General features: G+C 41.0%; 1 protein-coding gene across 2 annotated transcripts in view; it reads left to right on the forward strand.

Moving 5' to 3' along the window:
- LOC129811380 (NACHT, LRR and PYD domains-containing protein 12-like) overlaps positions 1-12235 on the forward strand; it is a 36208-nt gene extending 23973 nt beyond the window's left edge. For both annotated transcript variants that reach the window (XM_055862633.1, XM_055862632.1), the window contains exons 10-12: positions 106-309; positions 408-442; positions 743-12235. In XM_055862633.1, coding sequence (XP_055718608.1) covers positions 106-309; positions 408-442; positions 743-1308 — 805 coding nt within the window. In that variant the 3' untranslated portion in view covers positions 1309-12235. The remainder of the gene's footprint in view (positions 1-105; positions 310-407; positions 443-742) is intronic.
- Positions 12236-15064: the final 2829 nt, after the last annotated feature.

Below are 15064 nucleotides of genomic sequence, written 5' to 3' on the forward strand. Positions count from 1 at the left end.
TCCCTCCTGATACCCCTAGTGTTAGTGGCCGCCCCCAATACATTACAATTCCACTTCATTACATTAGCCACTAAGATGTAGCTTTTTTTTAATATTTTTTTTTAGGCTGAACCGATGTAACATCACAAAGAACAACTCAACTCTCAGCTCAAACTCATCACACCTGAAAGAACTGGACCTGAGTTACAGTCAGCCAGGAGACCCAAGAGATCTAGGAGACCCAGGAGACCCAGGAGACCCAGGAGACCCAGGAGTAGAGCTGCTCACTGCTGCTCTGGAGGATCCTCAATATCATCTCAAAACAGTCAGGTAAAACAGTTCTGTTTTTAATCTGTCAAATGTAAACAAATGTACAATATACAATAAGGTTTTCAGAGTCACTTCATGTCCTTGTGCTTTTCTTGCAGTGGCCACGGTGAAGAGTTTTTGCTGTTTCAGAGATGTAAGTTATTTACTGTTAAATCAAGCTTTTACGTCTTGAATAGGGCAAATTACTAAGTATCCAAAAAGTATGAAAAAACAGCACACTAGTGAAGGCGGACGGCCAACCATGACTTCATTCCATTTGTCATTTTTCATTGCAGAGTGTATGAAGGAACAACACATTTTTTTCATGTAGTTTTTGTCAGGCTTATTACGAATGAAGTCGGTCGTCCGTCTTCACTCATGTTTTGAAAATTGTTCTGGATACTTACAGCGCATTGCATAATGACTTTTACATACTCTGTTCTTCCTTGATTAGCCTCAGTAGTTGCATGTGAGCTAACACTGGACCCGAACACAGCAAACCGACATCTCTCTCTGTCTGAGGACAACAGAAAGGTGACGTGGGAGATAGAAGAACAACTGCATCCTGATCACCCAGACAGATTTATGGACTGGACACAGGTGCTTTGTAGAGAAGGTCTGACTGGGCGCAGCTACTGGGAGGCAGAGTGGAGCGGGGATTTGGTTGATATAGCAGTAACGTATAAAGGAATCAGCAGGAAAGGAGTGGGGAAAGACTGTGGGTTTGGATTTAATGACAAGTCCTGGAGAATGTTGTGCTCTGATCAGAAGTACACTGCCTTGTACAATAATAGGTGTACTTTCATACCTGTCCCCTGCTCCAACAGAGTAGGAGTGTATCTGGACTGGCCGGCTGGCACTCTGTCCTTCTACAGCGTCTCCTCAGACACAGCAACTCTACTGCACACGTTCCAAGCCAAATTCACTGAACCTCTTTACCCAGGGTTTAGGCTTTGGGTTGGCTCTTCAGTGACCCTGTGCCACGTAGACACCAAAGCCTTCAAAGAAACACAGTCGTAAGTTTGTCGTGATAATTGTGACGGCCACACATTTGATGTGTTCAGTGAAACATAATACCAATTAAGTGGGAAAAAATATCAGAAATTGGCTGCCTAACTAAACGCAGCCATTGAGCTGCACATTAAAAATCAGTTTACTCATGCAGTTTAAAATTCACTTCGCATAACACACCAAGCTTTACAAGACGCAGTGTTTTCAAATATCCCAAAAATATTTATTAAAAGAGAACTTTCCCAAGCCTCCCCCATTTCTCCTTCACCCAAATCCAGATAGCTGAGGTTCTGAAAGAGTTGCAAAATCTGGACCCCTACAAATCAGCCGGGCTAGAAAATCTGGACCTTCTCTTTCTAAAATGATCTGCCGCAATTGTTGCAACCCCTATTACTAGCCTGTTCAACCTCTCTTTCGTATCGTCTGAGATCCCCAAAGATTGGAAAGCTGCCACGGTCATCCCCCTCTTCAGAGGGGGAGACACTCTAGACCCAAACTGTTACAGACCTATATGTATCCTACCCTGCCTTTTCTAAGGTCTTCGAAAGCCAAGTTAACAAGCAGATCACCGACCATTTCGAATCCCACCGTACCTTCTCCGCTTTGCAATCTGGTTTCTGAGCTGGTCATGGATCCACATCAGCAATGCTCAAGGTCCTAAACGATATCATAACCGCCATCAATAAAAGACAATACCGTGCAGCTGTATTCATCGACCTGGCCAAGGCTTTCGACTCTGTCAATCACCACATTCTTATCGGCAGACTCAACAGCCTTGGTTTCTCAAAGGATTGCCTCGCCTGGTTCATCAACTACTTCTCAGACAGTGTTCAGTGTCTCAAATTGGAGGGCCTGTTATCCGGACCTCTGGACCTATGGTACTATGGGGGTGCCTCAGGGTTCAATTCTCGGGCCGACTCTCTTCTCTGTATACATCAATGATGTCGCTCTTGCTGCTGGTGATTCTCTGATCCACCTCTACGCAGACGACACCATTCTGTATACTTCTAGCCCTTCTTTGGACACTGTGTTAACTAACCTCCAGATGAGCTTCAATACCATATAACTCTCCTTCCATGGCCTCCAACTTAATTGAAAGTAAAACTAAATGCATGCTCTTCAACCGATCGCTGCCCGTACGTCCAGCATCACTACTCTGGACGGTTCTGACTTAAAAATATGTGGACAACTACAATCACCTCGGTGTCTGGTTAGATTGTAAACTCTCCTTCCAGACTCGCATTAAGCATCTCCAATCCAAAAATTCAATATGCTAACCATGTGTATGTGATCAATAACATCTGCTAACCATGTGTATGTGACCAATAACATCTGCTAACCATGTGTATGTGACCAATAACATATGCTAACCATGTGTATGTGACCAATAACATCTGCTAACCATGTGTATGTGACCAATAACATCTGCTAACCATGTGTATGTGACCAATAACATCTGCTAACCATGTGTATGTGACCAATAACATCTGCTAACCATGTGTATGTGACCAATAACATCTGCTAACCATGTGTATGTGACCAATACAATTTGATTTGATTTGGTAGATCTATGGTTTTATGGTACATTTTTTTTATGGCTCTTGACTTTCTATTCTGTATTGTGTTTTTGTTTCGTACGGTATGTGTATTTTGTCAAACATTGTTGTCAAAATGCTTTTTGATACTACATGTATACGTTTTGACTATAACCATTTAAAACATTTGCATAAAAGCTCCATAGACTTCAATGGTACATTTTTTGGGGGGGGATTCGCCACTGCTCTTGAACCGTCGAAGCTACAAACACCAAACCAACATTGTAATCTACAGTCTTAACTTAGATTGCTTCAACACAGCTTTTTGCTACCAATTTACATAACACCTTTCTAAAGAAACAGTCATAACACATTTACTTTTGCAGTATCATTCATAACAACCATCATAACACATTTATTGAACATCTTTAGGATATTTTATTCTATAAAGTAGAAGTCCCCGTCCCCCCCCACATACATTTTTATCAATCCATTGTACAACAAAAAATTGCTTATATATTTACTGTCACAGCACCCGACCTCCTAACAACCCGGCACAGTGTCAGCCCAGCATTACCACGGATAAAAGGGGAAACACAGATTACACGTGGGGTTAAAACCTCAAGCATCCACTGGGGGTTTCCACTCACCACCGAATAGGGAAAGGGGGATGTGAAACTCTGACAAATTAAAAGAATATTGCTACATGCTCTCCTCTTACCATGCAAGATGATTTTATATTATGGAATAGAGCGAGATACAGATATGAGACACAGGATCTTAATTTGACCAGTTTCTCACAGCAGGAAAATAATCCTACAGCTACAGGAAATATGAATTATTATGCGGATTATAATTAATGGACATTTTTGTAGGGGTTGATGGGAAAAAAATATTCTTTCAAATCAAGTATGATATTTTTAATTAGAAATTAAAATTGTTTCGAACCTTTTTATAACTCAAACAGAACATTTAAAAATTCAAATACAATAAGTCTCTGATATCAGGGTGATCATTATAAGCTCCTTAATAGGGCCGGCCCTAGCCTTTTGCGAGATTTGGTTGAAAAATGTACTTTTAGGATCTGTGTCCCGCTAGCGGGACAACGTCCGGTGAAACTGGAGGGCGCGCAATTCAAATGAATAATCATACATTTGAAACATTTATGTACAAAATTTGTGTCTTATATCGGCTGAAAGCTTAAATTCTTGTTAATCTAACTGCACTGTTCGATTTACAGTAGCTATTACAGCGAAAACATGCCATACGATTGTTTGCGGACGGTGCCCCACATCAAAATATTTTTCTAGCGGCACAGTTCAAATATAACAATTAAATATTCACTTACTTTTTGAAAATCTTCCTCTGATTTGTCATCCAAAGGGTCCCAGCTATAACATGTAGTGTCGTTTTGTTAGATAAAATCCTTCTTTATAGCCCAAAAAGTCAGTTTAGTTGGCGCCATCGATTTGAGTAATGTTCTTATTCAACTTGCAGAGAAAGGAATCCAAAAATCTACCCTTAAACTTTGTTTCAACAAGTCAAAATATGTTTCTATTTTCTCCTCAGATACCCTAAAATGTAATCAAACTATAATATTTCTTTCGGAAAGAAGTACGTTCAATAGGAAAACGATTTTAGCAGGTGGGTAATGTCTTCATGGCGCGTGCAAACACGAATTTCCAAGACTGTGTCCCTCTACTAAAACTGATTTCTTATCGTTTTTGAAGTTAAAAGCCTGAAACCTTGAACATAGACTGCTTACACCCTGTGGAAGCCATAGGAATTGCATCCAGGGAGCTAATTTTCTATATGACCTTTCTCTTGCATTTCTAAGAGGATGGTCTCTCAAAAAAAAAAGTTCAGGTTGGTTTTTCTTTGGATTTTCTCCTGCCATATCTATTGTTTTATATTCTCCTACATTATTTTAACATTTCTACAAACTTCAAAATGTTTTCTTTCCAATGGTACCAATTATATGCATATCCTGGCTTCAGGGCCTGAGCTACAGACTTTGGGCACGTCATTCAAACAGGAAGTGAAGAAAAAAGGAGCCCTAAGAAGATTTCCTACAATTCTACACATTTTGCCATGGGGCGGAGGGAAACATTTGTAGTTTTAAAGCAAATTTTCTACAATTCTACACATTTAGCCATTTCTGATGCTATCAGTTATGCCATGTTAGTATGATATCTGAGTGAGATTGACTAACAAAATCAATGGGAGCCCCCTGGAGGTCAGGGCCCCTGGGCACGTGTCCCTCACGTCCGGTCTCTAATTCGGCCATGATTTAGATAGCTGGGTAGACTAACTTACCAATCAAAAACATTTTTGCTGACATGGGCATAACAAGAGGAAAACTGCTGATGAACAACCAAATTTATTTGGTAGCTACCTATTTTGCTTACGGCACAGGGCTGGCCCTGCTCCCCAATTTGGTGGCCTTGTGGTTAAATTGTCTGCCCTGAGATTGGAAGGTTGTGTGTTTGATCCCAGGTCAAATGATACCAATGACTGTGAAAATGGAGTCCGATACATCTCTGTTTGGCATTAGGGAAATACAGTGCATTCGGAAAGTATTCAGACTTGACTCCGCCGGACTTTTTCCACACGTTGTTACGTTATAGCCTTATTCAACAATGGATTAAATTAAATGTTTCCCTCATCAATCTACACACAATAACCCATAATAACAAAGTGAAAACAGGCTTTTGAAATGTTTTGCTAATTTATTAATAACAAAAAAACTTATTCACATAAGTATTCAGACCCTTTGCTTAGAGACTCGGAAATTCCGATCTGGTGTATCCTGTTTTCATTGATCATCCTTGATGTTTCTACAACTTGATTGGAGTCCACCTGTGGTAAATTCAATTGATTGGAAATGATTTGGAAAGGCACACACCTGTCTATATAAGGTCCCACAGTTGACAGTGCATGTCAAAGAAAAATGAGGTCGAAGGAATTGTCCGTAGAGCTCAGAGACAGGATTGTGTCGACGCACAGATATGGGGGATGGTACCAAAAAAAGTCTGCAGCATTGAAGGTCCCCAAGAACACAGTAGCTTCCATCATTCTTAAATGGAAGAAGTTTGGATCCACCAAGACTCTTTCTAGATCTGGGCAATTGAACAATCAGGGGGAGAAGGGCCTTGGTCAGGGAGGTGACCAAGAACCTGATGGTCACTCTGAGCGCTCCAGAGTTCCTCTGTGGAGATGGGAGAACCTTCCAGAAGGACAACCATCTCTGCAGTATTCCACCAATCAGGCCTTTATGGTAGAGTGGCCAGACGGAAGCCACTCCTCGTTAAATCACATGACAGCCCGCTTGGAGTTTGCCAAAAGGCGCCTAAAGGACTCTCAGACGATGAGAAACCAGATTTTCTGGTCTGATGAAACCAAGATCGAACTCTTTGGCCTGAGCGTCACACCTGGAGGAATCCTGGCACCATCCCTACGGTGAAGCATGGTGGGGATGCTGTGGGGATGTTTTTCAGCAGCAGTGACTGGGAGACTAGTCAGGATCAAGGGAAAGATGAATGGAGTAAAGTACAGAGAGAGAGATCCTTGACGAAAACCTGCTCCAGAGCGCTCAGGATCTCGGACTCGGGCGAAGGTTTACCTTTCAACAGGACAACGACCCTAAGCACACTGCCAAGACAATGTAGGAGTGGCTTAGGGACAAGTGTCTGAATGTCTTTGAGTGGCCCTGCCAGGGCCCGGACTTGAACCTGATCGAACATCTCTGGAGAGACCTGAAAATAGCTGTGCAGCGACGGTCCCCATCCAACCTGACAGAGCTTGAGAGGATCTGCAGAGAAGAATGGGAGAAACTCCACAAATGACTAGCATCCTGTCCAGAGTGTGTACAGCAAGCTTAATCATGTTACAGAAACAGGAGATCTGCTCCTATGAGCCATTTAGCTCAAGGCTACTTACTTCCTTTTAACACGGACAAAGAGATGCTTGTCCTTTCTGTACAGTTCTGGGTATTTAAATATAGCCTCTACTGTGACGCAATAAAACAAGCTATCAGAGGCATATCTATATTTCAGTTAAGTGTTTCTGTAAATTGTGTAGCAGTTCTTGGAATATTTATTTTTCCCAGAGATGTTTTCTATAGACATTCACCATTCAAAAACCTCATGGAGCATCCTCCATTTTGTTTTCTTCAATGGTGGTATTGGTGGATATTCTTCTGACTTGAAAGAGGTTCAAATAGTAAGCCTTTTATTCAGAAAGACAAGAATAAACCACGAAAATGACAGTCACACAGCACCCCTACAATTTCCTCTGTCTTTTGTCATGCCGAAGCGAACAGAGAAGCAGTGGAGAATGGAACAATAGAGAGGAGATGAAAGGTGTGAGGAAAACAGGTGGAAGTAGAGAGAGAGAAAATAATAGAAAACGAGAAAACGAGTGGGTGGTTGAGAGGAAGGAAGGCTAGCCTTTATGGTGAGTCTCCCCTTGTCAGTACAGAGCCTCTCCTGCATCAAGACCCCTATACTGTACAGTTCTAATACTAGTCTATACTATGCTGTGCTTATTTGTGGCCAAGACCTGGAGATTTCACCAACCTTAGAGATCCGCAGACAAATCCCTGAAGAACAACAAGACCCCTGGCATTGACAGCATCCCTGCTGAGATGTTCAAACCCCGTGCACCCCGAAACACTCTCTTTATTACCAAAGTCTGGGAGCATGAAACCATCTCCCGGTGAGTGGTGGCACGCCAACATAATACAATAACAAGTCCACTTGTGGGCTGTTGCTGCCAAAGTACTGCTTCACAGACTGGTCCAGAACATCACTGAAGACCTGCTAACTGAGTCACAGTGTGGTTTCAGGAGAAGCAGGAGCGCTGTGGACATGACAGCTTGTTGGTGATGTGGACACCAAGGAACTTGAAGCTCTCAACCTGTTCCACAGTCAGCCCCGTCGATGAGAATGGAGGAGTGCTCGGTCCTCCTTTTCCTGTAGTCCACAATCATCTCCACAATCATCTCCGATCTGTGTAGATCCGCAATACATGTTTGGACTTAGCTTAATACTGAAGCATGTCTGTTCTACAAAATATATTCCCAAATATTGTATTTCCTCTGTTTAGCTGTGTGCACTAAACTGACATCTATGATTGTTGCTGACACTCAGATGTTCTGTTAAAGGGATTTAAATAGTCTAGAATGCACCGCTGTGCTCACCTCAAACATCGGTGCGTAGCCTATTGTAGCTACTGGGAAAAGTAATTCAAAGCCTCCACTTTATTACTCAGGTCAAGATGCAACTTTCCAGTGCTACCCATTTTTTGCCATGTAATGCTGTTATTAAAACGAATCAGACAACCCAATAGTAGATTAGTTAAGTTGGCATGTTGCTGGGCGCTTTAGGAGAGAAATATTCAGTTGCAATAGGGAGGGAAACATGTATTCTGACAAGCAGTCAATGCATTTTTGAAACCATTTTTGGCAGATGTATTTTGAAAGCAGTAACCTTTGTTAAAAAAAAGAATGGGGAACCACTTTTTGCTACCATTTTTTTATTTCTGTACTCCTCCAGTGGCATCGTTTTACAAAATCAGCTACAACCGGAGTTTCAAGCATGGTTTGGGAGCAGCTGCATGACAATAGTGATGGGTCGTTCGCGAACGAAACAGCTCTTTTTTGAACACACATTTCACTATATGACATAATGTTTTAGGCTTTTTTCCATGTTTTTTCAATGTTTAAGCCTTACTGAACAAAGAGCCGTTTGGCAGCCAAATGAACATGGCTCTTGTAGGTGAATGGAGCAAAATGATCCGGCTCACAGAAAAGACTCGGAATGCCCATCACTACAGAACAGAGTTCAAAGGGGACAATAATGTTTAAAAGGACAATTACATATTTTGTAATAGAAACCAATTTTTTTGTCTTTTTTTCGAGGGAATAATTATTATTTATATATTTGTATTTATAATGAAACAATAATTAATAATAATATCAATTAGGATGTTGTTCCCAGTGGGGTAAATGCAGACGGACAAACGGTATGCTTCACCCTGTCACGTCCTGACCTTAGTTCCTTTTTTACGTCTCTATTTTGGTTTGGTCAGAGCGTGAGTTGGGGTGGGCATTCTATGTTTTGCATTCTATGTGTTGTATTTCTTTGTTGTTTGGCCGGGGTGTGGTTCTCAATCAGAGGCAGCTGTCTATCGTTGTCTCTGATTGAGAACCATACTTAGGTAGCCTTTTCCCACCTGGTGTTTGTGGGTAGTTGTTTTGTGTTGTGTCACCTTTCAGGACTGTTTCGATTTTCGTTGTTTCACTTTTGTTATTTTGTATTTAGTGTTCAGTTATAATAAATTAACATGGACACGTACCACGCTGCATTTTGGTCCGATCTTTCCTGTTCTTCAGATGAAAATCGTTACACACCCTGTGTCCATTTTAAGCCACTATGCTGCATCAGTTGGGCAACGGGTGATAATGCTTATTGCTAATAGCAACTCTGATAAACCATAGGCCATATGGTCTAATATGTAAACACAGTTTTAACATCTTTAACCTGTCTCCTCCCCTTCATTTTTACCAATATGTTTTGGGGCTCATTTCTGGAGATGGTAATTATATTTCATTTGGTGTCGGCATCATTTAATTAGAATTCATTTTGGAGTAATATGACCTTTTAAAAAGTCACCAGAACTGAGCTTCTCGGTACTTCTTTCTAGAAATGATCCCGGGGGAGGACCCCGGACCCCCTCAGCAAGGGGACTGGAATTAGTCAAACTTGCAGTTTAATACATGCACAAAATTATCCTCTTTCCCTAAAAGCATGATGGTCATGACTTTCTGACATGAAAGGGCAGGTTAATTTGGCCCCAGACAATCGATCTGAGATCGACTTAAGTTTCAGTCACAGCATTTTTATTTTATTTTACACCCTGCGTTTTTTGGGGCAAAGCATGTTGCTGGCTCACACCTAAGAACCAATTTGTTATGCAACTTGTGTCTAGGATTCCTGTTCCTCTCAGTGTGTCTTGGTACACAACTTCGATTTGAGTTATCAGTTTAAGATCTTAGATGCTGTTTTATCGACAATGTTTTCAAACGGGAGATTGGGTATTAAAGAACTACAGAAAGAGGACCTAACAGCTTTTAGCAACCAGCAGAAAAATAGCACGGGACAATGCTTTGTGATTCGTTACACCACTTCTATCCGACAACAACATTATCATCTACTTTACTCCTATACTTTTTTTGTAATGTTTAAGATTCTAAAGCCTTACTCAGTCCCACCAATGGGGGGACAGATTTAGAGGTCAGGCCTAAAACCAAGCGAGACGTCAGCCCTGATAGAGTGGCAGGATTAGCGGTGACTAATCCCGTGGTTTGGCTATTATCTGGTTGTGACGTCAGCAAGTCTCTGGGGGTATTGCCACAGATATGGTGCGTGCGCATGATAGTAGTGTTCACTTCAGGCACCAATTGAATTATCTGTCTGAACTAGTGGTTTTGAGACTGAAGAGTTATTGACCTTCTCATAACCCTCTTTTGAAGAAACAAGTTGGTTCTGGTTTGTGTGTATTGGTGCTTACTGTGTTTTGGGGGCGTTGTCTGTCTGCCTGTCTGCCTGTCTGTATTGGGTACATAAAGCATTGATGGTGTCTATACCTGTATGTTTGTCTTTGAAAGAAAAAGTATAATAATTCAAACGAGTATGTCGCAGACAATGTTATTGTTGAATCCAAGTTGAACCCATGTTGAACCCAGGTGAACCCATGTTGAACCCAGGTGAACCCATGTTGAACCCATGTTGAACCCGGGTGAACCCATGTTGAACCCATGAGACAATGTTATTGTTGAATCCAAGTTGAACCCATGTTGAACCCAGGTGAACCCATGTTGAACCCAGGTGAACCCATGTTGAACCCAGGTGAACCCATGTTGAACCCGGGTGAACCCATGTTGAACCCATGTTGAACCCAGGTGAACCCATGTTAAACCCTAGTGAACCCAGGTGTCAAAGAGAGCACATGGACAGGTGCATTCTGACGTCTTTATTGGGTAACTGGTGTCATCAATTTGATCCAGGCACAAATCACCATTTGTGATTTTTCAAGGAACATTTCCAACTCTTCCCCTGAGTCGAGTGAATTAACCCCAAACTTGATCCAAACTATTCCAGTGCCACTCTCTGTTTAGACCATCGTCCTTGTCTTTCATTGTCGTATTTTCCCATGTTTTCATTCTTTATTCTTTCTTTCCTGTGCTTCTTTCCTACACTATCCCCACCATTCTTCCCCTCCTGTATCCATCTCTTTCTCCCCTGTGTGTGTGGAGTGGCGTGTAGCATTGGCAGCGGATCTGGTTTATGCTGCTCCTTTATGAGTGAAAGTGAATGAGGACATCAGACTGACATCTAATAGTGACGAGGACATCAGACTGACATATATTAGTGATGAGGACATCAGACTGACATATACAGTGGGGCAAAAAAGTATTTAGTCAGCCACCAATTGTGCAAGTTCTCCCACTTAAAAAGATGAGAGAGGCCTGTAATTTTCATCATAGGTACACTTCAACTATGACAGACAAAATGAGAAAAAAATCCAGAAAATCACATTGTAGGATTTTTAATTAATTAATTTGCAAATTATGGTAAAAAATAATTATTATCATATGAGGGCCTCAGACTGACATCTATTAGTGATGAGGACCTCAGACTGACATCTATTAGTGATGAGGACATCAGACTGACATATATTAGGGATGAGGACCTCAGACTGACATATATTAGTGATGAGGACCTCAGACTGACATATATTAGGGATGAGGACCTCAGACTGACATATATTAGTGATGAGGGCATCAGACTGACATCTATTAGTGATGAGGGCATCAGACTGACATATATTAGTGATGAGGGCATCAGACTGACATATATTAGTGATGAGGGCATCAGACTGACATCTATTAGTGATGAGGGCATCAGACTGACATATATTAGTGATGAGGGCTTGGTGGTTACAGGAACCAATGGCTTGGATTTGCATCCTACCTCCGGCGGTAGTCAGACAAGCCTTGAGTGCCGACAGATCTGGACAGAGAAACTATTTAAAGCGTAATTATTCCACCCTCTAAATCATTGACAGGTGGCATCATTGACTTTATTACATCAATACATTATTTTGAAAGATTAGATGTGAAATAATATGCATATAGGAAGCGACCAGAACATCTAGTCACAATGCAGATGTAACAGTATAACTTTAAACCGTCCCCTCGCCCCGACACGGGCGCGAACCAGGGACCCTCTGCACACATCGACAACGGTCACCCACGAAGCACGGTCATTACCCATCGCTCCACAAAAGCCGCGGCCCTTGCAAAGCAAGGGGCAACACTACTTATTAAGTCTCAGAGCAAGTGACGTAACTGATTGAAATGCTACTAGCGCTCACCCGCTAACTAGCTAGCCATTTCACATCCGTTACACTCACCCCCCTTTCAACCTCCTCCTTTTCCGCAGCAACCAGTGATCCGGGTCAACAGCATCAATGTAACAGTATAACTTTAAACCATCCCCTCGCCCCGACACGGGCGCGAACCAGGGACCCTCTGCACACATCGACAACGGTCACCCACGAAGCACGGTCGTTACCCATCGCTCCACAAAAGCCGCGGCCCTTGCAAAGCAAGGGGCAACACTACTTATTAAGTCTCAGAGCAAGTGACGTAACTGATTGAAATGCTACTAGCGCGCACCCGCTAACTAGCTAGCCATTTCACATCCGTTACACAGACACAGTGGACTGATAACAAACACATTTTAATACCATGTGGAGACACATTTCGTGAAATGTGGGCACAATCAGAACGTAGACAGGATCAGGACAAAGGACCCATTTTAGCACCAGGTATAAACGGGGCTACTGAAGAGGCGTTTGAAATGGCCTTGTGAGCGTTATGGAGGATGTTGTTTTTCTAAATTGCTTGTCTTTTTTTTGTTGTTGCTTGAAAACGCTTTGAGATTATTTATGTAATGAAGAGCATTATACAAGTTGAATAAATAATAATAATAATTATTGTTATTATTATTTTTTATTATGATTATTGTTATTATTATTATTATTATTTTTGTTATTATTGTTATTGTTATTATTGAAGTTTATTATTATTATTATTATTAGCAGATTGGGGTGATGACAGTTGATATAAAGCTGAAACCAACCCTCACTTGACCCTTTTAAGCCACGCCAATAGAATGTTAAACAAAGAATAAAAAGTATTCAAGGTCTCATTTCTCACGATGATTTAACTGTCAGACATTTACATAATTACACGATAAAACCGTCAGGGTCTCATGGAAAAAGACTATGGAGTGGAAACCAAGTGTCTGTCTGGCAGAGTTGATGATTATACATTTAGGGCTAAAACAGTCATATGAATACTATTGCATAACACAGAGTTTGACAGTCTGTGTGTCCTTACTGAAAGCCACCAGACCTTGACATGTTTAGATCTCTGCATGTCGTGTTATTCTCATTGAATAAACTTGTGCGGTTTCGTAAGAACTTCCATTTTTCTTTAAACGTGAGAAACATTTCAGTCAAAGGCTTCTCCTAGTCTAGTGTGTGAAATCTCCTCTCTCGTTGTTGTGTGTAAGACTGGGATGTAAGACTGTTCATTGTCTCACAAATGCAGACCTGGGTTCAGGTAGCCTAGTGGTTAGAGCGTAGGACTAGAAACCGAAAGGTTGCAAGATCAAATCCCTGAGCTGAAAACTTAAAAGTCTGTCGTTCTGCCCCTGAACAAGGCTGTTAACCCACTGTTCCTAGGCCATCATTGAAAATAACAATTTGTTCTTAACTGATTTGCCTAATAAAATAAAATCAGTATTCATTTTCTTTAAAATACTTTGAGCCATTGACTTACCCTGGCTGGACTACCAGATGGGCGGAGTTTGCACTTATGAGACGATTCCATTGGCTCCGTTGCGCCACGCTAGCCTCAGGATCCTTTCGTGTATTTGAAAGAAAACTACAAATACTATTTGAACCCAGGTATGTTCCTTAATTGTAGTGTCTTTTGTTTGTTTCGGTCCAAGGCTCTCCTCGTCAAGTCTGTGAAATCTCTCTGGGAAATACTTCCCCTCCCACTACCAGTTTGGTCTTGTCAATATGATTTGATGTGCCTTAATACAGTATGTTATGTCTGAATGTTTGTCAATACACTATTTTATGTCTGAATGTTTGTTAATACACTATGTTATGTCTGAATGTTTGTCAATACACTATTTTATGTCTGAATGTTTGTTAATACACTATTTTATGTCTGAATGTTTGTTAATACAGTATGTTATGTCTGAATGTGTTCTAATACAGTATGTTATGTCTGAATGTTTGTTAATACAGTATGTTATGTCTGAATGTTTGTTATTACAGTATGTTATGTCTGAATGTGTTCTAATACAGTATGTTATGTCTGAATGTTTGTTATAACAGTATGTTATGTCTGAATGTTTGTTATTACAGTATGTTATGTCTGAATGTGTTCTAATACAGTATTTTATGTCTGAATGTTTGTTAATACACTATTTTATGTCTGAATGTTTGTTAATACAGTATGTTATGTCTGAATGTTTGTCAATACACTATTTTATGTCTGAATGTTTGTTAATACACTATTTTATGTCTGAATGTTTGTTAATACAGTATGTTATGTCTGAATGTTTGTTAATACACTATGTTATGTCTGAATATTTGTTAATACACTATTTTATGTCTGAATGTTTGTTAATACAGTATGTTATGTCTGAATGTTTGTTATTACAGTATGTTATGTCTGAATGTTTGTTATTACAGTATGTTATGTCTGAATGTTTGTTATTACAGTATGTTATGTCTGAAGGTTTGTTATTACAGTATGTTATGTCTGAATGTGTTCTAAAACAGTATGTTAACTTATCTCTGAACTAACTGTATCCTCCAGGCAGAGTGTGTTAGCCGTCATGCCTGCTGGGAGGAGCGACCCTGTGTGTGTGTGTGTCTGTGTGTCTGTGTGTCTCTGTGCCTGTGTGAGTGTGTGTGTGTGTGTGTGTCTGTGTGCCTGTGTCTGTGTGTGTGTGTGTCTGTGTGACTGTGTGTCTCTGTGCCTGTGTGTGTGTGTGTGTGTGTGTGCATGCTTGCGCGCGTGTGTGTGAGTGCTGGGAGGGGTAGTGACCCTGTTAGAGGAGGAGGGAGGGATTGTGGGA

Source organism: Salvelinus fontinalis, chromosome 15 (genome assembly GCF_029448725.1).
Source record: "Salvelinus fontinalis isolate EN_2023a chromosome 15, ASM2944872v1, whole genome shotgun sequence".
Taxonomy (NCBI): domain Eukaryota; kingdom Metazoa; phylum Chordata; class Actinopteri; order Salmoniformes; family Salmonidae; genus Salvelinus; species Salvelinus fontinalis.